The following is a 24,441-nucleotide window of genomic DNA, read 5'->3' as shown; positions in this document are numbered from 1 at the left end:
TCATTTTTTTACTTCACTTCACCGAAGTATAGTGAAAACAAATATATTTAAATTTTATGTTAACGATTTTCTAAGGACTAGATTGATTTTTTCAAAATATGTTTTTTATTTTATTTTTAATCAATCTATCCACAAATTAACAACCAAAACTTTATATAAGTAGTTCTATGTCATATTCCACATAAAAAAACAGGATATTTAACATACTTAAGCTGTATAATAGGTATTCAGATCTATAACCTATAAATATTTCTCTAATGACTTTGTTTTAAGGCTTATTTTAATACATATAAGTAAAATGATATATTTTATCTTTACAGGTATGTAGAGTAATTCCCAAGGACTTAGAATCAACAAGGAAAATCCCGGAAACTTGTGATCAATCTTTTAAAAGTAAACATCGTCCTGGATAAAAGTGATCCCTTAAATGGGTAAACTTGCATTGTCGTAAAAGATCACGTATAAGATCAAGTGTCTTACAGATTTTTATTTTATTTACTAGTTTTACTTTCGAATTTGGTTATATATACTCTATTATGCTCGGGGAAAATGGAATTTCTTTTCAGAGTAATAATTTGTAGAAAAACAAACTCAATCGCTTTATACTTTATAGTATACATTTGGTAACATGAGCAATTGTAGATAATATAATATATAGTACACAGGAACGTTCAATAAAAAAGTTATTTCTTATGCAATAATATACAATATTTTTCTAAAAGAGATATAATATAACAAATATTTGAAATGTTATCTAGGTAAGATCACTAAGCTATTAGAAAGCTATTAAGTAAATAAAACGATGTATATAAAAACGGCCGACACAAATAAATCATATTTATTGGGATCATTTTTTAAACCGATTCCCACCGGGCGAACATTTATCTTAAGACTGTGGCGAGCAATAAATACAGAAACTAAAGAAATGGGTTACTACCATTGGTGATATTATTGGAATATGGTGTAAAATAACTTCGACGGCCTCGGTGGCGTAGTTGTAATTGTACACGGTACGATAACGATTATTGCGCTGAGGTCCTGGGTTCGAATCCCGGGTCGGGCCAAATAACTGTGACTGAGTTTTCCCATCTTAAAAAAAATTACTCAGTTGTAGCTCGGAGTTAGGAAGTTGGCAGTATGATACCCCCGTGCCTCGGAAAGCACGTAAAGCCGTTGGTCCAGCATCTGATCCCTCTTCGGTCATGTCGGATTGCCGACTCACCGGACTATGAAAGTGAAGGAACAGAGAGTGCACCTATGTATTGCGCACACACTTTTACACTATAATATGTCCTCCTGGCTGATCGCTGTTGAGATTGGCCACCGTGGCGGATAATTCGGCTAGGAGCATTCATTCAAAATAATTTAAGCATAAGACTAATATTACTTGCGCCTGACGAGTCAGGATTACCGCCTTGTAGTACCGTGACGCCGCTCGTAGGCGTCCAAGTAGACCAAAGAAAAGATGGTGGGATTAACTGGATTCATTTATAAGTAACTAGTGCACTATAGCACAAGACCGCGATTCTTGTAAGGGTCTTGGGAAGGCCTTTGACCAACGTTGCGATATTATGGGCTACTGCCACTACAACCAGTACTGAAGGGTTATAATATTATGTAAGAGTAAATATTTCTTCTACATCGAGCTTGTATCATTCTTATGATGGGAAAGCATTTAGGAAGTATTTGAAAATATCACAAGTATTTCAAACATGTCCATGGGCAATGGCAGGAAGAAAAGCACGATTAAAAACTTTTAGTAATACATTGAACAATTCTTAACATCACTCTACGTTTCTAAAAAACGTTTCTAAAAAGTCAAAAAATACAATTTCCAACCCGAACTTCCACACACGTACGCCACCGGCCCAATTAAGATCTAGTTTGTTTGAGTTGTAAAAAGTAGTTGTTTGTGTTTCGGAATGAGAAAATTCTTTTTATATCTGGAGGCGACGTTCGGAAACTCGATTAAGGCATTAACTTCACAGCCGACGTGCGAGGGCGTGAAACTTTTGATTTGATTAGCAGCAATATTAGTTAACGCAACTTATCGCTACCATAGTGACATTAATGGAGTTTTTACAACTATAACCACATATAGTTACTCACTGTCATTAAGATTAGTAGACCCACAATCATCATTTTTCTCTCTATAGGTATTCGAGAATAAGTACACACACACACACACACGACATCACGCATTTTATCCCCGAAGGGGTATGCAGAGGCGCAACTAGGGCACCCACTTTTCGCCAAGTATGTTCCGTCCCATGATGTGATAGGGGGCGAGCCTATCGCCATATCGGGCACAAATTCCAGACTCCGGGCTGATACTGAGCAGAAAAACCCAAATATCACTTTGCCCGACCCGGGATTCGAACCCAGGACCTCAGAGCGCTGCCGTACCGCGCATGCAGTACAACTACACCACCGAGGCAGTCAGTCGAGAATAAGTAAAGATTCATTATTATACATCTATAGATAATTTCATCCACGAAGACGCGCCCCGCTACTTTCCTCAATGGCTTAGAGTGTGCGTGAGCCGCATGAGTGCACACGCACACTACAATGGACAGCGTCGAGGTCAAGGCTTGAACCAGTCCCCGTACCCCGCGACACCCCGCAATCTTCACTCAAAATGCGGTGGGGCGCGTCATCGTGGATGAAATTAGCTATATTCTTACCCGAAATAAAAGAAAATAATACGCATACCCAAATAACACCGTAACATTTCAAAAATTCGATCCGAAAGCAATGTTCAATGTGCAAAGTTGTATACCTGGTTGATTATAATCCACGTTTGATTGCATTCGGATGTTTCAATTAATGGTTGTAACTCGTTAACGGCGTTTAGTTGATTTGAATAATTTTCTAAACACGGTTAAGGTTCATTTACGGATGTCGAGTTGTGATTGGTTGTCGCATACTGTATTGGTGTTACCCCATTTTCATTTATTGCTGAATTGTAGTTAAGGAATCGTATGAATAGGCCGTTTGATATAATATTTTAATTAAAGTAAAACTATAAGCTATTATATTCAGGCTTAGTCAAGATAATGCTTCAGATGTTAAAATAAAATTTAATTTCTTAATGCAGCGTAGAATTTTATTAGCCTTTAACATTGTAACCATTGTTATCATGATGACAATGACGTTCATAATGATGATGACAATGACAATTACATAATATTTAGATAACGATAAAATTGATCACTTAGGTAAGGAAGTATTAAGTACGTAATATGTTGGGAAAATAGCAGATAAAAACGATATTAAGACAATAAATATAAACTTATCCAATACATTCTTGAATATATTCAAAATGACGGAAAAGTTAAGACTTTCACATATCACGTCTTTATCTCTGAGTGGGTAGGCAGATGTGTAATTACAGCACCCAATATTCGTCATGTATTTTCCGTCTCATGATAAGAAAAGGACGAGCCTACCGCCGACACAAATTTCAGACTTCGAGTTATCAGTTAGTAGAAAAATCGCAATATTATGCCCGATCCGGGATTCAAGCCCAGGGCTTCAGATCACAGTCGTATCTTGAAGCAATACAGCTTCCCACAGAGGTAGTTTTAGAAACACTGATTTATTTAATTTTTTTTTTTTTTTTTTAAACCATAACCAAAATGGTGATTTTCAGCTGAGCCCTATACAGATTCGGTCTCGTAGTAAATAACATAGCACTTATAGCACTTTCATTATGCGGGTTATTACAAGTTAGGATGCGCACTACGTTTAGAACTTGTATTGCGTATCCTTTACAAACCAGTAACAATAAATAAATTTGTCAGACTCTAGTTCGAAGTCTCAAAGTTACAAAAAAAAGAAAACAAATAACAATAAAAATAATAATATATTAACACATTGTCTTGATCCTTTAAAAAACTCACTGAAATCTTTTAGAATGCAGCAGCACCAATAATAAGGCTGGAACAATGTTCACACAGAAGTTGTACCCAGACGTTGTAAGTTGTTAACTTGTACGCTAGTTGCAAGTTGTACTCCTTGGTAACATTTCCACTGCATTCTTACTGGAAATAGATTCGCAGCACGGTTGGTTATCTCTGGTGGCCTAGTCGGGCATTTAATTAAGAGTTTCTAACTTGTGTCCGGAGGAATGAAGCTGTCTAGTGACTTTTACGTAGTCTTAATTTGACTTGGATACTTTTATAGCCAACTAGTTTTAAACTTAAGTTTATTAATTTCCGGACCGTTTAATACGTATTTCATTATGTCTGTTGCATTTATATGTTTTAATGGAATGGTTTTGTGTTTAAAGATTATTTAGTAAGGGAAAATTTGTTTGCAAAAGCACTAATATAATATAATATTGACTTATTCAGGTAGTTCGCTAATGGCAGCCGCTGTGCGAAAATAACCATCGAAATATTAATTATCAAATTAATTATTGGTATACAATATGTTAAAATGATTGTACCGGCTAAATTATTCAGTATTATAAATATTGGTAATGTAAAAATAGGGATTCAGTCCCTATTTGAACCAGCGTTGACAAGTATTGTGGTATACTGCTCTCTAGTTTTATTATGATAGTAACATTCGCGTAAACATAAGAAATCAACATGTACCTACATAGTTTGTAATAATGTTTCTTTATGTAGTGTCTGGAATAAGTGATGGCAATAAAGCAGTGTCTTTGTTCTATTTTTTTATTTTGCTTAGTTTTATGGGTATAAGAAACTAACTTTAGTAATGTATGCGTAAAAATATATGTTTCACTCACTTGGTTCTATCGTAAAATTATACTTACAAAAATTATGGTCTACAGAATTAACAAACTTTGTGGCATAAAATTGTTTTTTATGATTTCTCGAAACTTCGGCGCTTAGCTCCGAGAATTGTAAGGTTTTGGTAAAAGATGAAAAAATTCTATTGATTAATACCTTAATAATACGTTAATGGTACAGTTGGTGTCGTTATTCGAAGTTTATTTTGACGAGTTTAGTAAAAGTGTCCCAAGTTTGTTGAGGATTGTGGATAGTGCCAGCTAAAATATGTCATTTAGGTAGGCAACGGCTTGACCGAGCCTCTGGTGTTGCTTTATTCTATGAGCGGTGAATGCTACTTACTTTCAAACGGATTGCTTGCTTGTTTGCCTAATAAGCCAATAAAAAAAAACATTAGATTAATTTGATGAAAGAATAAAATATTGCGTATATACATTTAATAGATTAGGTGTAGGTTATTGAATGTATATAATCTACATTCAATATATTCTACCGTCAAAAGGAAAATAAGAAACTAATAATAATTTCAAAATAGAGTTAAGTACATATTTATAATCAGAAAAAAGATGAATCTAAGAACATGATTTTCAACGGAATAAAAAATTATATAGACAGGTCCTTTCCTTATGTTGGTAATATTATTCAATATATTAATTGCTGTAGGTAATTTGTATAAGTCTAGTTAGCAACTATGGTACACAAGGTGTAAAACTCGTCATACCAACGTAAAGGTTGCGTTCCGAGATCACTCTGTGTATTAACTAATAACCATCTCTCGTCAGTCGACACTATTAGGCCCTCCTTCGCAGTACAGCAGGGTCACTTGTATATAAAAATATATATAGCATTCAGCACACAGTGATGTGACTTATCTAAGATACAAGTATTTGAAATACAGATACAAGATACAAAATACGTATTTTCATCTTGTATCTAAAATACTTTTTTTAGAAAGGATTTTGTATCTTGTATTTAAATACTTTTGTTTAGTATCTTAGTATTTTATAAATACTTTTCTGATAAAATACTTTAGAAAAAGTAGAGATTATTTGGTGTCGTTTATAAAATAAATGCGTAGAACTGACCGAGCCGTTCTTGGACACTATACTTGAGGAAGAATTAATAGATAGCGACTCTTTCTTTCTACAAATTTCACCGGCTGTTATGAATAGTTATGATTGATTTGAAATCAGTTATTTTTCGTTTACTTTTGTGAAATTGGAGATCGTAAATATGGAAACGTAAGCTTTATTTTATTCAGCTACTTTATCTATTTCTATACTATATACTTCCTTTCGATCCGATCCGTTTTTTTAAATGAAGTGGGTACCAAAAGAGCGTAAAGAATATGTAAAAGAACTTATACTGACTGAAACACGAAAAATAAATTGATCTGAAAAAACAAGAATCTGAGGCTTTGGACAATGTAGAAGGTGATATTAAATAAGTGAAAGGATGAATCTTATTACATCTTTTTAGAGGATTCTGATTCCTCTATTGCAAGTGGCAAAAACACGGGGTCTCCTGCCAGCGCTGCTGACTTAGAAACATTGCAATACCTTAATAATAAAGACATAAGCCTCAAGAGCTTAAATACTTACACTACAATAAAAAAAAAAAAAAAATTAAATTACACTTGTTTGCCGAGCTCTGCCTCTGTGGAATGACTTTTTTCTTATGGGGGTATGATCATGCGGCCTCATCGAAGGAAAATGAGTGATAAGATGTTTGAAGAGCTGGTTTTGTTTAATCTAACTTAAAATTAAAATAATTATTCTTGTGATATATAATGATGATCTATAATAAACAAATTTAAATTCAAATGTTGTTTTCTTACAAAAGTACTTGTATTTTTAAAAAGTATTTATAAGATACCTATTTTGTATCTAGTATTTCAAATACCTTTCTCGAAAGTATTTTGTATCTGGTATCTGAAATACTTAATTTAAAAGTATTTTGTATTTTGTATTCCAGATACTTTGTACAGGGTATTTTGTACATCACTGTCAGCACATACACCTATTATAAAACTAATAAAAAATCACAAGCTTGTTTTTTATTGTCTCTACCTACCATGTTTCTTTTTTACATTAGATATATTTTTAGCGGAAATAATTAATTAACATTATAAATTTTCCATAAATTAACAATGTTTTTGTTGGACATAAAATAAAACCAGTTCGGTATGTTGTTAGATGTATGAAAATGATTACGCAATGTACTCATGACAAAGGAAAATACATATGTTTCACGTAACCGATTTAAAATCAAGTTTAGAAATAACTGTCTTAAACGACGTGTGTTACGAACAAACGGGTTATATTTGTCTTTAGACCTTCCCCTGAGCAAACGGCCTTGAGCATTCTTTCCATTTCGGTGCAAGATTTATAAGCGGGAATAAGCATGTAGGAATATTTTTTTTACCAAATCAAGTTTAGAATCAATAAATCATAAATAAAATAAACTACCAACACATTTTTTTTATTAAATTGTCTATTTAATATTGTTGGTTGCAAATTGAACTGATGTATACTTTAGGAGATGCACGGAATTAATAATGTTGTAATAATTTTTATTATTAAATTAATGACACAATATCCACATTATAAAAAAAAATTAAACTACAAAAGACGAACATATTGTAGAAATCTGATGTTTAATCTTTTTTTGTATGTATTAAAAAAAATGCAGCTAAGTAAATACCTACAAATAACTTTAATTATTTTGCTAAACTATTTTTTTTTTATTTTGTTTGTCGTATTTCGAAAAGTATTTTAGAAGATGCGCATCTATAGGTAGACACTACAAATAAAGTAATTTTTTTAGTCATCATAACGATTACAATCGATAAAACTATCACTCATAATACATTGATAATACATAATTGACTTCACCTTCCCATAATAACGAAACAATAATTAAGAATAGACGTCACAACACAATTACCCCTCCATCAAACAATATTAACTGAATCGTAACAAATGAAAGGCGACGTAAAAAATAAGATGTCACATGTAATAGAGATGGGATAGTGTTACATCGCACAACGCGGGAAGGGCGTGACCGACGTCGGCTAACTAAGACAAATGAAACGGGAGAGAAAAATCACAGAGATTATTTCGATCTTAGTTTATTAAATCTGATGGGTGATGAATTTGAAGGGAAAGAATTAGTTGTAGTAGCAATGATACTGCTTTGCTTCATCTTTGTTGTTAGTTTTCACATAAAATCAAATCAAGGTAGCGTTTTCGAAACCGTTGTTGCTATTTTTATCCCATTATATAAATTGGTGAAGGAAAACATCATGATGCAACCTGCATATTTGAGAAGTTCTCTATAGGAATTTTGAGGGCGTGTGAAGTCTACTAATCCGCACTAGGCCAGCGTGATGGACTAAGGCATAATCCTTCTCAGTAGTAAAGCAGGCCCTGGCCAACAGTGGAAAAATATATAATACAGGGCTGATATTATTATTATCACTAAATAAATTGGCGACATTTCAGCGTTCCGATCAGAATCATTATTGGCAGCAGAGTTTTAGTTGGTTGGGCACTGACCATTGCTAGCATCCATAATAGTTCGATAGTAATTTAGATTTTAGCACCAACTCTAAATACTTTATACATAGGTGTTGAAATAAACTAAGGCAGACACGTTTAGCAAACACGTAGATAACTTTAAGATGTTTACGTGCTTGAGGCGTGATACTGCCAGTAGTTTCCTTCAACTTGGTTAGAGTTGAAACATCACAACGGGCTAAGTTACAGCGGTATTTTCAACTGGAGTTGCAAATAAAACAACGGTTACTATTCTACTTTATATCTATATTGTACTTGTTTACTTAGGTATGGGAACATTGATAAGTTCTTCGTAAGGAACGGCGAGGAAGAATTTCTCTATCGTTCTAATGGCTAAGTCTACGGCGTAGTCCACGATGGGCTTGCCGAATTCTTCAGCAACAGTCTTCCAATTTTCATTTAAGAAGTTTAATACTGTTTCACCTGGAACAAAGATATTCGAATCTATCATTAGATGCAAATTAAGAAGTGTTGAAAATGTTTAAAGAAAATGAACGCTTTATATCCGCGTTCTGTATTTTAGTGCATTTTTTGTTAATTGAAGTGAAATTATATGGCAACTATAGTAAAATAATTTACCATACAGTAGTCGTTTTCGTCGTAATAATTTTTGTTAGCAAGTATGTGAAGCTATTTTAGAGAAGGAAAATAAAAGGCGATATGTTATAGTCGGTCTTTTATTTGATGATAACACTTTCCTGATCAAGACATTGAAAAGTGTATCGCATTCCTATCACGTGTGGGACGGATTGTGAACTTCAATCATTTATGTGTTTAAAATATTAATTGTGGCAAATAGGAAAAAAACGAATGCTGAGCTCAGACGAATTAGTTTTACACCAATTGTTCAGAGCTCAGCACAATACAAGAGAAGATGGTGGGACGCTTCCATCAGCCTGGTATCTTGTTATACATATAATTAAATTGGAACCCAAAAGGCCAGCTGCCAAATCACACCAAGAGCTCATTCTGCATAGATCGGACCATCAAAGGCAAGAAAAATGTATATAATTGGAAAATAAGGCTAGATATTGTATCTTTAAATTCGGTTGACCAACAACTCAGCTCGCCCCATGACCATGAAGATTGCACAACCGTCGAAACGTCGAGAGAAAAATAAAATACAAAAAACCGCGATAAAATCCGAAAACTAGTTTTATTGCGATGTCTACAACTATCAACGTTTTTCAATCTTTTTGGACGAGGTTCATTGAAACAGTACTTATTGTAACAAGTGAACATTCACTTATCATCAAGGGCAATGAAGTAACTTTACCAGATTACATTTAGATAGGCCATACACACTTAACGCGGGAAGAACAGAAACAGATGAAAAAAATATTATAATGCAATTTAAACCACTCTTCATAAAAAGTAATCACGCAACGATATTCTACTTTCAACAGGAAAAAAAGTTTAGAGGTTACGATGCGGTTCACATAAAAACATCTTTACTGCTTTGTGGTTAATTTTAATACAATACTATTGTTCATCATTGAAGTATTTTTCATGGACATATAAAGTAGATCGGATAAAAAAGTTAAACAAGATACAGTAAATAAGAAATACTCACTCAATTCCTTGCTCTCTTTGAAGAGGTTCTGGAGATCGAACGAAACGCGGTCTCCATAGTCGAATGAATATTTGTAGTTCTTGAGAGCGAAGTGATTGACTCCTTTGTCGTCTTTAATGTATTTTGTGTTTATGTCAACTTTCATCCTTAGGTTTGCTGAAAAGAGAAAAATATTATGAATTATAGATTTTTATATTATCAATTGTCGTTTTTTTTACCATAGTTTAAGACAGTCTTAGAAAATAGTTTGAGCAATACTCTCATAAAACAAAAAACAAAGTGATTGTAGGGATTTTTTGTTAGGCTTTAACGTAGACATTCTTTAAGTCTATAGGCCACATGATCGCCTTATCTCAGCTCACTCGCTCAGCGTATTATGGAAGACTGTGTTTATTATGACAGGGTTAGTCATTACGTCAGTCAGAATCTCTGTACACTTAATGGTTATAAATTACGAACCTGGACTATGTTCAAGTCTAATATTCATTAACCTAGCTCGTGTCAAGGGCGACTCAAATTACATTTAACGAGTAAAATCTTTAATCACCGAAGCAATCACTATCACGGTACACTAATTCTATTCTGTCATAACATTCTGTACGATATGAAAAATATTACTTTTAATAATGTTTTGGAGTAAATTAAAGGACAACTGAAAGATTTATATCCATTAAAACGAGAGTGAAAACTTGTATATTTAAATTGAGGCTTTATGCCGGCTTATAGAGAATTCCCGACATAAATCTGTGGGCATAAGTGATGTATAAAGCGATGGTTTCGTTATTAAGGCGATTCTTTTTGAGACAAATTAAAAAGAAACTACAAGGCCGATTCAGTCTTTAGCTATCCAGAGTCAAGAGTTACTTTTTGTTTGTGTAAAGAATTCAATATTGGGATTCGTACTCCAGAATCGAAAGAGATACCTTTGTTTGTCAAAAGAAAATATTACCTACACAGTTCTTAGACTACAGTTACAGGAATCGAAACTAAGATTGCTTTTTAATCTATGATTGACTCCTTCCTGGTCGAATTTCGGTCACGGCGGTCAATTTGAGTTCAGCCAAGTATGCAGGAGATTAATATCTCATCGTAGTGCATAAGTGTGTGCGCAATACACAGGTGCACTTTCTGTTCCTTCACTCTCATAGTTCAGTGAGACGGCAATCCGACATGACCGGAGAGAAATCAAGCGCAGGATCAACGGGTTTACTTACTTATGTGCCTTACGTGGCCCGACCCGGGATTCGAACCCAGGACCTCAGGGCGATAGTCGTACTCGTACCGTGTACAATTATAACTATACCACGGAGGTAATCTAACTATAAACATTAATATCAAACTATAGACATTATTTAGGTCCTCAAAAGAAAATATAAAGTACTATTTTGCGGTAATTAACTGATCCGAGCTACAAGAAAAAACAGCGTCTGGCCTGTCAATACCAAAAGGATAATAATGAAGCTCACTTAGTTTTATTTTGGCGTCTCCTTCGCCATTGATGGGGAACAATAGGAGTCTTCCAACGGCGTCGTATTGTCCTTTGATGGTCAGGTTGCAGTGGAATTCCAACACGAAGTGACGCTTCTCAAGTTCAGATCTAAAATCAATTGATACTGTCATTAGTACTGGTTGTTATTAGGAAAGGAAGTACACAAATGGTATGTTGCTTACGTCTTTGATTCTATTTCTTTGAACATAGTTAAATGTAATGTTTTGTAATATTATTTTTATCGAGATGAATCAGACTAGCTTTTGCTCGCTGCTTCGCCCACGTGAATCAGATTTACTAGTTCGTATATATTTTTTCTCGGAAAAAGTAGCTTGTTTTGCCGGTCTCAACCTCTTTATACTAAATTTCATCGCAATCCGATTTTGAGTTCGCGTTCAGGCCAAAAAAACAGACGCATCGGGTGCTTCTTCCTTACAGGATGTAACACGATCAACTTTCCAACTGAAGCTGGTCGATCGATCACCTCAATGTACACATCGATTTTTATTATGTATATATATAAAAATGAATCCCTATTTCCCTTGGTTACGTCATCACGCGTGCACGGCTAGACCGATTACGCTATTTTTTTGTTGTTGTGTTTGTTATTGTCAGGAGAAGGTTCTTATGAAAGAAAAAATTCAAAAAATTGCGCGGAAAATTAGAAAATTTAAGGAAACTTAACGAAAATTTTAATTTTATATAACTGTCAATTGTTTGAAATAACTGTCAGCGATTGATTTGCGCGCTGCAAATTCATAGTTGACAGGACATCGTCTGTCGGGTCAGCTTGTTATATATAAAAGCTATTTAGATCTGTGTATTTTTTTTATGCAAGTCGACCTTACAACTAAAGTTCGTATTTTAGGCTAAACCATTTGATTATATTATGAGTTATTGTTGTAGTTGATGCTCTTGATGTTAGTAATGACTGTTATCTGTTATATTTCTACATTTTATTTAAATATTTGATTAAAATCAACGGTAATTCGGGGTTCATGATGAATAATATTTCGTTTTTTTTATTATACAAAGTAAGTTGATTTAATAAGCTAAGATGTTTTGTATACAAACGAGGAAATATATACAAAATTGATAACTTTGGTACCTATTTCATATTCTACAAGGTACAAATTTATCATCACTAAAATGCTATTAGAAATTCTGATAGCATGGCCACAAAAGATAAGAAATGTATACAATTTAATTATGTTTCTTTTTCTAACGAGAAAATCGTTTTGTAGAATTCAGACAAATAATTTATTAATGGATTTACATCTTTATTTTTATCGATATAATGGTTTTTGATGTGAAGTTTTAAAATTGTTTTAAATATTAAAATTGTATTAAGATATACTGATATCTTAACTGAATACCGATAATTTACTTTGATTTTTGATATATTTTCAAAGGTGTGTCTCCTTCGATGTATAATGAATCTAATTACATAAATTTATAAGACCTCGACGTATATCTGTTAATTTTAAATCCAACATGATTTATAAATGTGAAATGCTAATTTTAATAAATTGTTTTAAAATAAATAGATTCTTACAAGATTTTGCGAGTATTATAATCTTAATTCCAAAACGTGCTTCTAAACCATGCTTCCCTTGACCCGACTGCAAATCAAGATTCTAGTAACTAGAGGTCTTTAGATTTACCTTGCCTGCATCGAATGATAATGAATCTAACATTAAAAAAAACCTAAAACGCATTAATAACTTGTTATAATTTTATGACTTATCAAAATAATACTGGTATATATGGAAGTCCGCCTGGGTAGGTACTACCGCAATGTCTATTTCTGCCGCCAAGCAGCAGTGTGTAGTCATTGCTGCGTGGCGGTTCCGGTTCCGGTTCCTGTTCCGGTTTAAAGGACAATGTAGCCAGTGTAATTACTGGACATAATACAATTGAACACCTCGTATCTCAGGATGGCGATCGCAGTGGAATACCAAACAATACGTTCTAATTCAAGGTATTGGTGGTGTTTTTACTGTTTATTTGCCGTCGTATCGCTTACCATCAGGCGACCGGCAAGCTCATCTCATCATTTAGAGCAATAAATATCTTTGGCGCAGTGACTGGTTTTAGATATTAAACCCATATTTCTAATGTATGAATACGCAAACCAATTCATTTTTAAGCCGAATAGAACACTTACAAATTAAATTTATGAAACCATACAAATTCGATTTATTGCCAACAAAGTATAAACGGTGGGCTTTCATTATAATTGCCGGAATAAGCCGATTAGATTCCGCCAAGACAAAAATCAAATCAACTTACATGACGTTGTCTACTACACATTTTCGGAAGCCGGTGACTTTTCCTTGATAGAACGTGACCTTAAGTCCGCTCAGTGGGATGGCCAATTTCTCGATAACGAAGGGGTCCAGGGATGGCACGCCTAGCTCAGGAATGCCCTTCACGAACTCAGGGATTGCGTCTTGAGTCGATTTTACTAAACATTCTCTGGTCGTAGCGTCGCAGGGATGGATGTAGTCAGCTGGAATAGTAACATATCATCATTTTAGATTTTGTAGAAAATACTTAATATGGTGGTTTATTCTACCATTTCAGGCATTTTATTTTGTACCACGTAGTTGACTGGCATTACTCTGTTGACAGAAGAAGGATTGAAGGTAGAAATATCTTCCAGGATTTCTCTTTCAGAAGCATGGCGTCTCTATCCTAGTGAGCCGACTTATGAATATGTTATTTTACTATCATAAATAAGTGTATTGAGAAGATTTCGATTTCAAAATAGTTCATAATATTGTAAATAAAAAATATAAACACCAAAATTTAAAAAAGTCATAATGTTGTTTAGATATTCATAGAGTTTATACAGTACTCGGCATCCAGGCTGACAAAAAATATTTGTTTAGATACAGCTTTTTAGAACATCGTCTGTTACTCCTACTTATATGAAGTGTTTTCGCTGACTTACCGCTCGATGTAATATTTTCTACCGAGTACTATAAACACGTAAAAGGGTATAATTTACTATAAACTAGATAAGATCATAGTTTAATTTACTTCGATATCGCCTTGAGAGTAATTAATCTAGTTTTGATTAATTAAACTCAATTTATGTATGTAATTTAAAGGTCTAAAATAATTTGAATCTAGATCGCGTTCAATAGAGCGGCGTTATAGGAATTATGTTTGCGTGTTATGTGAACGTTAAGGAAGTAGTAATTTCCTTTAAAGATATTTAATTAAGGTCCCGTAACGACAAATACGTCGGTATGCGCATTCTAAATCGACGGAAGACCTTCTGCTTGCTTGCCAACATTCGCTTAATATTTAGTTATAAAGGAGGTTATATGCTATAAATATACTACCTTGACAATAACCTTCTCTTGGGAATGTTCTAATATAGAAGTTGAGAATTGATAATGCGATCCAGCTAGCATGTGAATACATAAGTGTGAGAGAGATAAAACTATAGTGCGGCTCATAAATATACAGCTGTTTTTACAAACAATACTATGTGAACGCAAATTGCGCCCGAACGCATAGTTTCGGCATTTCATTGTGTCCTTTGGCTTTGATTATCTGATAGTCAATTAAAGTTATATCTCAATGTTCGCCAATTACAGCGTCCTTATTACCCTTAAGGCTGTTATGCCGAAAGCACTGAGAAGCAGTCTTATTACAGCATTGCTAGGGAGCAATAGGAGCTAAGTAGGGACTTAACCAAGTCTTGTTTGTGAATACGGCGCATACACAATGTTTTATGTACAGAAGAGAGAAATTTTATCATATGGTTACTATCGACCTTTCTATAAATTAGCTAAGTTTTTTAGAAAATTTATCTTTGCTAAAGAAGTAAATGCATTTTTTTAATGTTTGTTACCTCAGATATATTTTATCAACTGATTTACAAAATACTTCATTATTTTTTTTTTGTTTTAAAGGCTGTAATTTTTTTTTACATGTTTGTTGTGTTTAATTTTTTATATTACACTTCAGACTGTTATAAGATTTTAATTAGTACCACGCTTGTGGCTTCCTTATTTTTAACCGACTTCAAAAAAGGAGGAGGCTATCAATTCGACGTGAATGATTTTTTTTGTATGTTTGTTATTATGTAAAGTTTTTGTGATCTACACAAATATGATCCTTAGTTTTTGTTCTTGTTGATTGATTGTGTGGTAAGGGTGTTGATAAAAAACCTGTCAATCTTAGTTATTGGATGACCTTTATGCCTCAGCGGACATATACACAAACAAGAAGTCATGAACTTGTTTACTGCATTATAATCTGATCTTCAAATATTTGTTGCATGTTTGGGTTAATATTTGCTTTGAGTTTTGCAGCAGTTTGTTTCTAGTATAAAATGATATCTAATGTTATTCCGTTAAGGATTGAAATGTTAATTGAATTTATTATTTATTTGCACTTTATATATACAAATGTAGATCGGCGGACTTAATGCTAAAGACATACTCTACACGTCAAATTTAGTGTGGTACAGAGATAAATAAGGTAGGTGTATCAAAATAGCTTGGTATTTAAAGATCCCAAGCATAAAGTAAATAAGGCAGTTAATAATAAATGCCAACGTATATTAAATAGGTAATATTATAAATACCTAAACATATAAGATGCAAGGATTATATTATATGTTATATGATGTGTTGACTTTAGCTTCTTTCAATAGAAGTTGTCGAACTCCTTTTCACAAATCAATTATCTCAACTTAGTAAATTATTTATCATTCATTTGCAAGGAACTTTTACTTTAAACCAATTTCTAGTTCCTCCCAGTGAAAGATTAAAACACCAATTATAATTATAAGTTTTCCAAAAATACATATTTAATGCAAAATCATTTCTCAAACGATAAATATTATTATGTGTGTAATTCAAAATGATCGTATACCTTGTGAAGACATTTAATTGAGAGCTAATTCAAATGTCAATGTTATATTTACACCAGTATTCACAAACAATACCTTGAGGTCACACGGTGCAGCAATTCACAGTTTTCTTTGGCTTTATTCAATTCTGTTTATCTGTCAACTGAAGTAATGTTGTATCTCAATATTAACCAATCATGGAGTCCCGTTCTATCCTACGTACCGCGAGGGTGCTCATGCCGATAGCACTGAGAAATAGTATTTTTATCGTACTATTATCCTTAAGTATTTTTTTTTTAACTTGACCTTACTTTTTTGTCTAGCAAGGGCCGGATTATACAAACATACCGTGATTTTGGTTGAGCGCATTAGGCGCTGGCAACCCTTGAAAACTAGGCGACCATGCTGAGGGCAACTCATTAACTATCACTGGGAGAGGATGAGACATCAAGGATTATGTGTTCTTAAGGTACGTTCGTGAATATAGGGTTAAGTGTCAACGGGCAGTTTTACATTACACGCTTGCTATATAGACGTTGAATCTAAAACTTTTTAAAGCTATAGGTACTAATACATAAAGTTGATATATTTGTTTGTTTGAACATGCTTATATCCAGAACTATTAAACTGATTTTGAATTTTTTAACACTAATAGGAAGCTACCTTACTCTTGAGTACATAGACCACTTTATATCCCGGTAAAAATATCTATCTAATCACGCCGAGAGTTAAAATAAAGAAATAATATCGTATATACCCAGTATATTTTTTCGTTTCATAAAAACTAGTCATTTAACACGTTTGGTTGCATTTTTATGTATAATTGTCCTTACTAGAAAGGTTAATTTGTACTTACACGAAAATGCTAAATATTTACGTGTATTTTGAATGAAATGATAATCAGATAGTCAACATAGGTAATTATATGCATTGAGCAGTTGTACCATAAAGTCTTTGTGAGACAAAGTCAAGGACTTAGGACTGAATGTCAGTTATTACTTTTGTTGTTGTGATAATGGCTTGTTAACACTTTGTATGGACAATTGTATGTATTTTAAAACGACTTCCAACGGGAGGTTCTGTAATTGCCCCATTTGTATGTACGTTTTTGTTATAATGTCCACGATTATCTCAAAAGACTTGTTCGGTTTGGACAGGGTTTTCGTTATTTAAATGTTTATTTTTAGACAAGGTTTAATCTTCTGAATTATTTCAATTTGCCGCTCATAGTGGTTGAGTCTTTTTCATTTGTATATCCACTGTTTAATATAATAATATGGAGGTTGTGATCGTACATCTTAGATTACACTTAAATATGAATGATATTGTCATCCCATAAAATTTCTCTTAACATATTTTTTTTAAAACAAGTGAAGAGCTGTGAACAAAATTTTAAAGCAAGGTCATATCAAAACAATAATTAGTACTGTAAACTATCTCGATAATCATTTTGTTAAATATAAATATAATAACTCATAGATCCACATAACTCTTACTAAGCAAGAAGCATCGTCGAGAAATAAAAAGCCTCCCGCCCTTCGAAACATATAACTTCTAAACATTTGTCTCTACCTACTATTTACTTTATTTTTAGCGGTTACGTAACTAATATTAATATTTGTTTACTATTTTTCACTAAAAAATTTTTTATGCTCCTATATAAATTTTGTTACTTCCTAAAGTTCGCCGCGTAGTGCTAATTTATAGTTTTTTGTTCTTTGTTTTTTATTTAGCAAGACGGTGTTAAACAACTTCCGTAAGTTGAATCTGTTTTATTATCTATACTATAAGTATTGTTTGATTTTCATTGATTTTATTATTTACACTGCCTCGGTGGCGTAGTTGTACTGCATGCGCGGTACGGAAGCGCTCTGAGGGCCTGGGTTGGAATCCCGGGCCAGGCAAAGTGAAATTTGGGTTTTTCTGCTCAGTATCACCCCAGAGTCTGAAAATTGTGCCCACTACGATAATAGGCTGGCCCCCTATCACATCATAGGAAAGAACACACTTGGTGAAAAGTGGGTGCCTTGGTTGCGCGTCTGCATACCCCTTCGGGGATAAGTGCGTGATGTGTGTTTTGTTTTGTTTATTATTTACATTTAAAACATAGATATCTTGATAAGGTATGAGGAAACTCTTATAAAGGGCGTATGCGCTTCGTATTCCGTAAGCGTCAGGAAGTGATACGAATAGAAGGTGTAGGTCACGTTATATTTCATTTATAGATTTAATAATTGAGCAGGCTGCTTCTCGAATATTAACAAAAAAAAAACATGGGCTTTGAAAACGTAAAAATATTATAGAATATAATGTAATTAAACTAATTCTTGAGGATATCTGAGGGTTGTCTATGAAAAAAAACATTGCATGGGTGATATGTTCTCGCTTAATCACCTTTACTCGTACAACAATAATTTCCAACTAATGTATAAACTACTACAACCTTCGTATTAAGATACAAACAATATTGATGTAAAAAGACTGGTGGTTACGTCTTTATAAAGATTACTAGTCATAAATACAAACAAACACACTCTTCACGCCTTTATCCCTAAAGGGGTAGGTATAGGTGCAAACAGATAACATGATGAAATAGGGGGCGAGCATATGACCATATCGAACACTATATAATTCTAAACTTCGAACTGATGATAAACAGAAAAGCCCAAATTTCAATCTGACCCGGGACTCGATCCCAAGACCACACAGCAGTGTCGCACAGCACACATAATAACACCACCAGGGCAGTAACAAACAACTAAGAAGACATAAATAGACAGTTTTAAAAAACTATATCGAAGCGAAATATTACGCGGTATTAAATCATTGACATTATATTACTTAATATCTAACCTTGAACCGCAGAATCGACCTTAATCCAAATACAATTTTAAAAGTATTCTTAAAAACGGGTTTACGTAACTACTTAAATGCTATTACGAAATACGCTTGTGATTATATGATGCTATTTCTCATCACGGTCAGTCGGAAATGTAATTAAAGGTTCAACAATGAATGTTTCACGGTCTTTTGTAGCTTACTCTTGGAAAACCGGACAAAAAGTTGTCAAAATACGCAATATATTTATCATCTCAAAATTTCCTTCTAATATTTATTTGAAAGAATGTAGAATTCAGTAAATCTTTTCTATTTATTTATTTTATATGTAAATAAATAAATAAAAAAGTATTTGTTTGTTTATTCGTGTCTTTGGTTGGTCATAAGTGAGGAACTTTGTTTACTCTAATACAATTACCTTAACCAACGTTTGTAGATCGGAAACATTGCACTAAATACATTAAATTGTTAATTAATTACACTAGTATTAAATCAAGTATTGGTTTATCTAAGGTCTGTTAAGGAGTTTTTTTTTGCTTTGAATGACGAGATGAGCTTGCTGTTCGCCGGATGGTAAGCGATACCACCGCCCATAAACAGTAGAAACACCATCCAACACCTTGAAATATAAAGTATTGTTTGGTATTCCACTGCGTTTGCCATCCTGAGACGTGAGGTGTTGAGTCCCATTATGTCCAGTAGTTACACTGGCTACAATATCCTTCAAACCGGAACACAACAGTGACTACAAACTCCTGCTTAGCGGCAGAAATACACAATGCGGTGGTACCTACCCAGGCGGACTCTCACAGATGAAAGACCTACCACCAGTAAAGGAGTCTTTCAGTTTTTATAACTAGCTTTTGCTCGCGGCTCCGCCTGCGTTAAAAAGTTATTCCGGGATAAAAAGTAGCCTAGAGCACTCAAGAGTAATGTGATTTCTTAGAGAAAACACAACAAAATCACTTAAGTAGTTCCTTAGATTAACGCCTGCCTCGGTGGCGTAGTTGTATTGCATGTCCGGTACAATAGCGCTCTGAGGTCCTGGGTTCGAATCCCGGGTCGGGCAAAGTGATATTTGGGTTTTTCTGCTCAGTATCAGCCCGGAGTCTGGAATTTGTGCCCGATATGGCGATAGGCTCGCCCCCTATCACATCATGGGACGGAACATACTTGGCGAAAAGTGGGTGCCCTAGTTGCGCCTCTGCATACCCCTTCGGGGATAAAATGCGTGATGTTATGTTTAGATTAACGCGTTTAAATAAACAAACAACAAAAAACTCTTCAGCTTTATATATTAGTATAAATATCACATTTGGCCACCATACAAACTGCATTCAAATAGCCCAACACGAATTCAAAGGTTTGTGTTCCGTCATCTGCTTTGAAGGATATGATTAATATTGAAATGCTATGCTACGAATTAATTGATACACCTATGTGATCCACCATTGAATCTGTATACCCTTTGAATGTAACCGAATATTATATGGCCTCTATTATTAGGTATCATACATTTCTTGATTTTTACCTTTATACACAAAATTAAATAGTTTATATTCGATATTTTCTGGCCACTTGTATAATATAAACACCGCATTTTGAGAGCAAGCTTTACAAAAGGCATGTCAAGGCCCACGAGTATGTTTGAGCATATTTCTGATTAAATATATTTGGTTTTGATTTACTTATAAATAAAAAATTCTATAATTTTTCTTACGTAATAAAATTATTCATGGTAAAATTATATAATAAAAAAAAACACTTACGGGCTAATTTCGCATATCCATTTCGGCAGAAGAATAATACAAAACTCAATAAAACACTATACACTACGGCGTGTATGTTCATTTTGTTAATAGATTAGTGTTTAACAATTAAAGTTGGATTCACAACTGGATGCGTCGAGGAGAATAGCGGCTATATATCCACTAACAACATATCGAGTTCGGCGTCGGCATTGTAGCGGACAACCGGTTCGGACCTTAGTTCGAATTATCGCAATTACTTTATGAATTTACTGAAACGTCGTTCTTATGGCAATATTAAAACGTATCTATCGTTATTCGATGTTTGAGAGGCGAGATTCTGTCAGCCTTAGTGGGAGCCGGTCTTGACTGGACAGTCCAGAAAAAATATTTAAGTATTAAATCTTTATAAAATAATGAAGTACGTTTTTACGCTTTAGATTATATTTTTTTGTTAAATATGTTATACAATAATTGTGTTATCTAGTCAATATTCCAGTCAATATGAAAAGATACAAACATATCTTTATTTTACTTTCATCTTTATTCTTTTTTTAAATGTAATTTTTTGATTTCACCCTTTTTTTGAATCAGAATCACCGAGCAAGTTGAGATGGTGAATGACTGAATAAACTAGGTAGCGTCACAAAAATTATCTTTGGAATATTGATCGGTATAAAAGAATAGCGAAAGAAAAAAATGCGAGTTGGTGGCCAACGAGTGGTAGCATAGTTTATAATGGCAACTTGTATGGCTCTTACTTAAGGTGCTCGTTTTATCTTTATACTTCATGTAGCAACTCACTTATAGTAGCTATTCTTATATCTATTTACTTATAAATTTTATGAAAATCTACTACACTTGGCCATTACACTTACATACACATTATATAAATTTTATTATAAATGTAAAAGTTTGTGAAAAGGTTTGGTTGTTTAAATGTTTGTTACAAATTAACGCAGTAACAGCTAAACTTATTAGAATGAAATTTGGCACAAAGGTAGACCATATCCTGGATTAACACATAGGCTACTATTTATCCCGGTAATTTGTTCCCATTAGAAATAAGGGAATTTAAATCTAATGTTTAAAGTAGATGGCGCTGGTGTTTTGCCCGCGCTATGAATCGCTAGTGATTCACGAACTATTGTAGAGCGTAAGGTCATACGGGCGAAGCCACGAACAACACCTAGTATTTATATAAATGTAGCTATAATATTAATATATTTGTCGCTGGATGCGGGCCGCTTACAATAGGTCGATCTGGAAATCTTTTGGGGGAGGTCCATGTTCAGCAGTGGACATCCTGCGGCTGATGATGATTATGATTTGTTAGCGTAACAACAGACAAAAAAAGGCAAATAAAAACCTCTTTCATAGTAAAGGTGCATAAGAACGGTACAAAAAGTTAACATTGGTGGTGCGGTGACTTCAATGATTGCAATACTGCTTGTTCATTTAATTAGCAAATTCACACATTGAAGTGCTAAAAACTTTTTAAATGAGTCGAAGTCACATTGTATTGCATATATTGTGAAGTTTTAATTTAAAATACTTGCTTTCTTACAATTATAGGACGTACATATTGTTTTTTTTTTTTTTTTTTTTTTATTATTATGTGTGGGTTTTTGATCGGATAATGTCGAAAGAGATAATAAATGGATTTCTTTGTGAATGAGTCTATCATTACGGAAACCGCTTTAGGTAAGGGTGTTGGTAGGTGGAGGAAAAATCAGAATAAACTTAGACTTTTCATTGTTAACCCTTAACTATGGACGTCATTTTTTTGTTACACTACCATGGACGCGCGGTCTCACGGACCGCTATGTTTTGAGTTAAAATACAACGTAAATATTAGTTTTATTTTTACGCTATTATATTTATTATTTTCTATGTATATTAAAATGAAATAATTTAGAAGCTTTTAATCAATCTTTATTTATTTCTCACCTAATTAAATCATATTAACAGTTAAAGGCACGATTTGGCATAAATTTACTTGAGATCGGTTTTAGGGCTAAAAATTTAAATAAATTAAACTTTTTTAAAAAAATAACATTTTTATCTATAAATCTAAGGCATATTGTAACATAAAATCAAAAAAACGTCTTCTCAAATTCAAATATAAAAATTTTGACAATGGTCCAATATGTATTAAATTATTGGCAGTTTTTACGCTAGGGTTTGGAACACTGTAACCGTATGACCTGTTTATAGCTTATACAATTAAAATTGGACTTTCTCTTTAGTTTTGGGGGATAAAGGCGACATGTTGTGCGCTTTGACGAGTCAGTATCCTGACTAGGAAGTTTTCGTCTAGAGCAGAGGTTCCCAAATGTATATTTCTCATAGACCCCTTTCAAAATTTTGCGGGTTCCGGTGGCTCTTAATATTTTTTTTAGGTTTCACAGAGAAAGTGCATTACAACTACCGCCCATACATCGCGGGGTGCTTTGTTGGGTTATCGTGCCTTTTACGACTCCTATCAATATTTTCTGCCTGTATTGATAGGTGACGTCAAGCCAATATTTTAGTACTGTACTAGCAAATTTTTTTAGCAAACTTTTATCGTCTATGCAAGAGACATCGGTATTATCTTCATAGTCACATATATTTTCGAATAAAATAAGCTTCTGATAGAAAGCAATCCTCAATAGTTTCCTCGTTATCAAACTTGTCTGACTCTAAAAGTAGATCATAAATATGTTGCAGCTGTGACGTTGGCGTTTGTATTGACGTAGATGCACTTTCATTAATATTCGTTAAGATTTTAAATGAAAATAATGTAAAAAAAAAAAACAAAATAGGCATAAAAATTTGTATCGGAAATGTGGACGTGCGGTCTCACAGACCGCGGTCAAAGTTTAAAGAAAAATAACTGGCCTTATTTGCAGCCGCCGACACAGTCTCCCATTTTAACATACGTTACGCCACTAAAACTGAAGCTACTGAGCGCCTTATACACGGGGAGCAAGTGGAAAGGTGTAAATACGAAATTTTCAAACTGCGAGCGGCCTGTGAGACCGCGCGTCCACAGTTAAAGGTTAAAGCTACGTATTAAAATATTTACTCGACCTTTAGGCCACAATTAACATAATAAACCATTAAATACCTCCTTGCTTAACGGCAGTGAACATTAGATCACCTATGTTGAGTTTCTTAGTCCAGTTTCAGTTCAGGCAATTTTTTGTAAGGAGCTTAGGCCGATCGCACATTGGATTCGCGTATTCGTAGTAAATTGATTCGTTGAGATTATTTTATTGAAACTCACACAATGTGTAAAATTGGTCGTGCGTATATAGCATTCTGTCATTCATCCATTAATTTAATTTACCTACTAGTAAATTATAAAGCAGTTAATGCATCACTCTAAATTGGCTTTAAAATAAATATTTTTCAAACTGTGTCAATATAAAGAAGTAGATTGTTTTATATCTAAATACGATAATAACGACTTCGCAGACTGCAAGTCGGAAGAGAAATTGAATAAAAAGAATTGTCTGTGTGTTTGCAGGACCGGGTCAAAAACAAAGGATTGTAAGTATTGATTCTAGCATATCACGCATCCAGTGTGCGCGCTCA

General features: G+C 33.7%; 1 protein-coding gene across 1 annotated transcript; it reads right to left on the bottom strand.

Annotated features, from left to right (window-relative positions):
* Nucleotides 1-8,563: 8,563 nt before the first annotated feature.
* Nucleotides 8,564-21,164, bottom strand: LOC115441965 (circadian clock-controlled protein daywake). Its single transcript, XM_030166900.2, has 5 exons — nucleotides 20,881-21,164; nucleotides 13,693-13,912; nucleotides 11,378-11,508; nucleotides 9,912-10,067; nucleotides 8,564-8,761 (listed from the first exon to the last, which is right to left on the bottom strand). The coding sequence occupies exons 1-5, from the start codon at nucleotides 20,960-20,962 to the stop codon at nucleotides 8,598-8,600; spliced, it is 753 nt and encodes a 250-aa protein (XP_030022760.2). The 5' UTR covers nucleotides 20,963-21,164; the 3' UTR covers nucleotides 8,564-8,597.
* Between the last annotated feature and the right edge of the window lie 3,277 nt (nucleotides 21,165-24,441).

Source organism: Manduca sexta, chromosome 19 (assembly GCF_014839805.1).
Source record: "Manduca sexta isolate Smith_Timp_Sample1 chromosome 19, JHU_Msex_v1.0, whole genome shotgun sequence".
In the NCBI taxonomy this organism is placed as follows: domain Eukaryota; kingdom Metazoa; phylum Arthropoda; class Insecta; order Lepidoptera; family Sphingidae; genus Manduca; species Manduca sexta.
The sequence above is the reverse complement of the archived record's forward strand: the minus strand, read 5'-3'. Positions and strand labels throughout refer to the sequence as shown.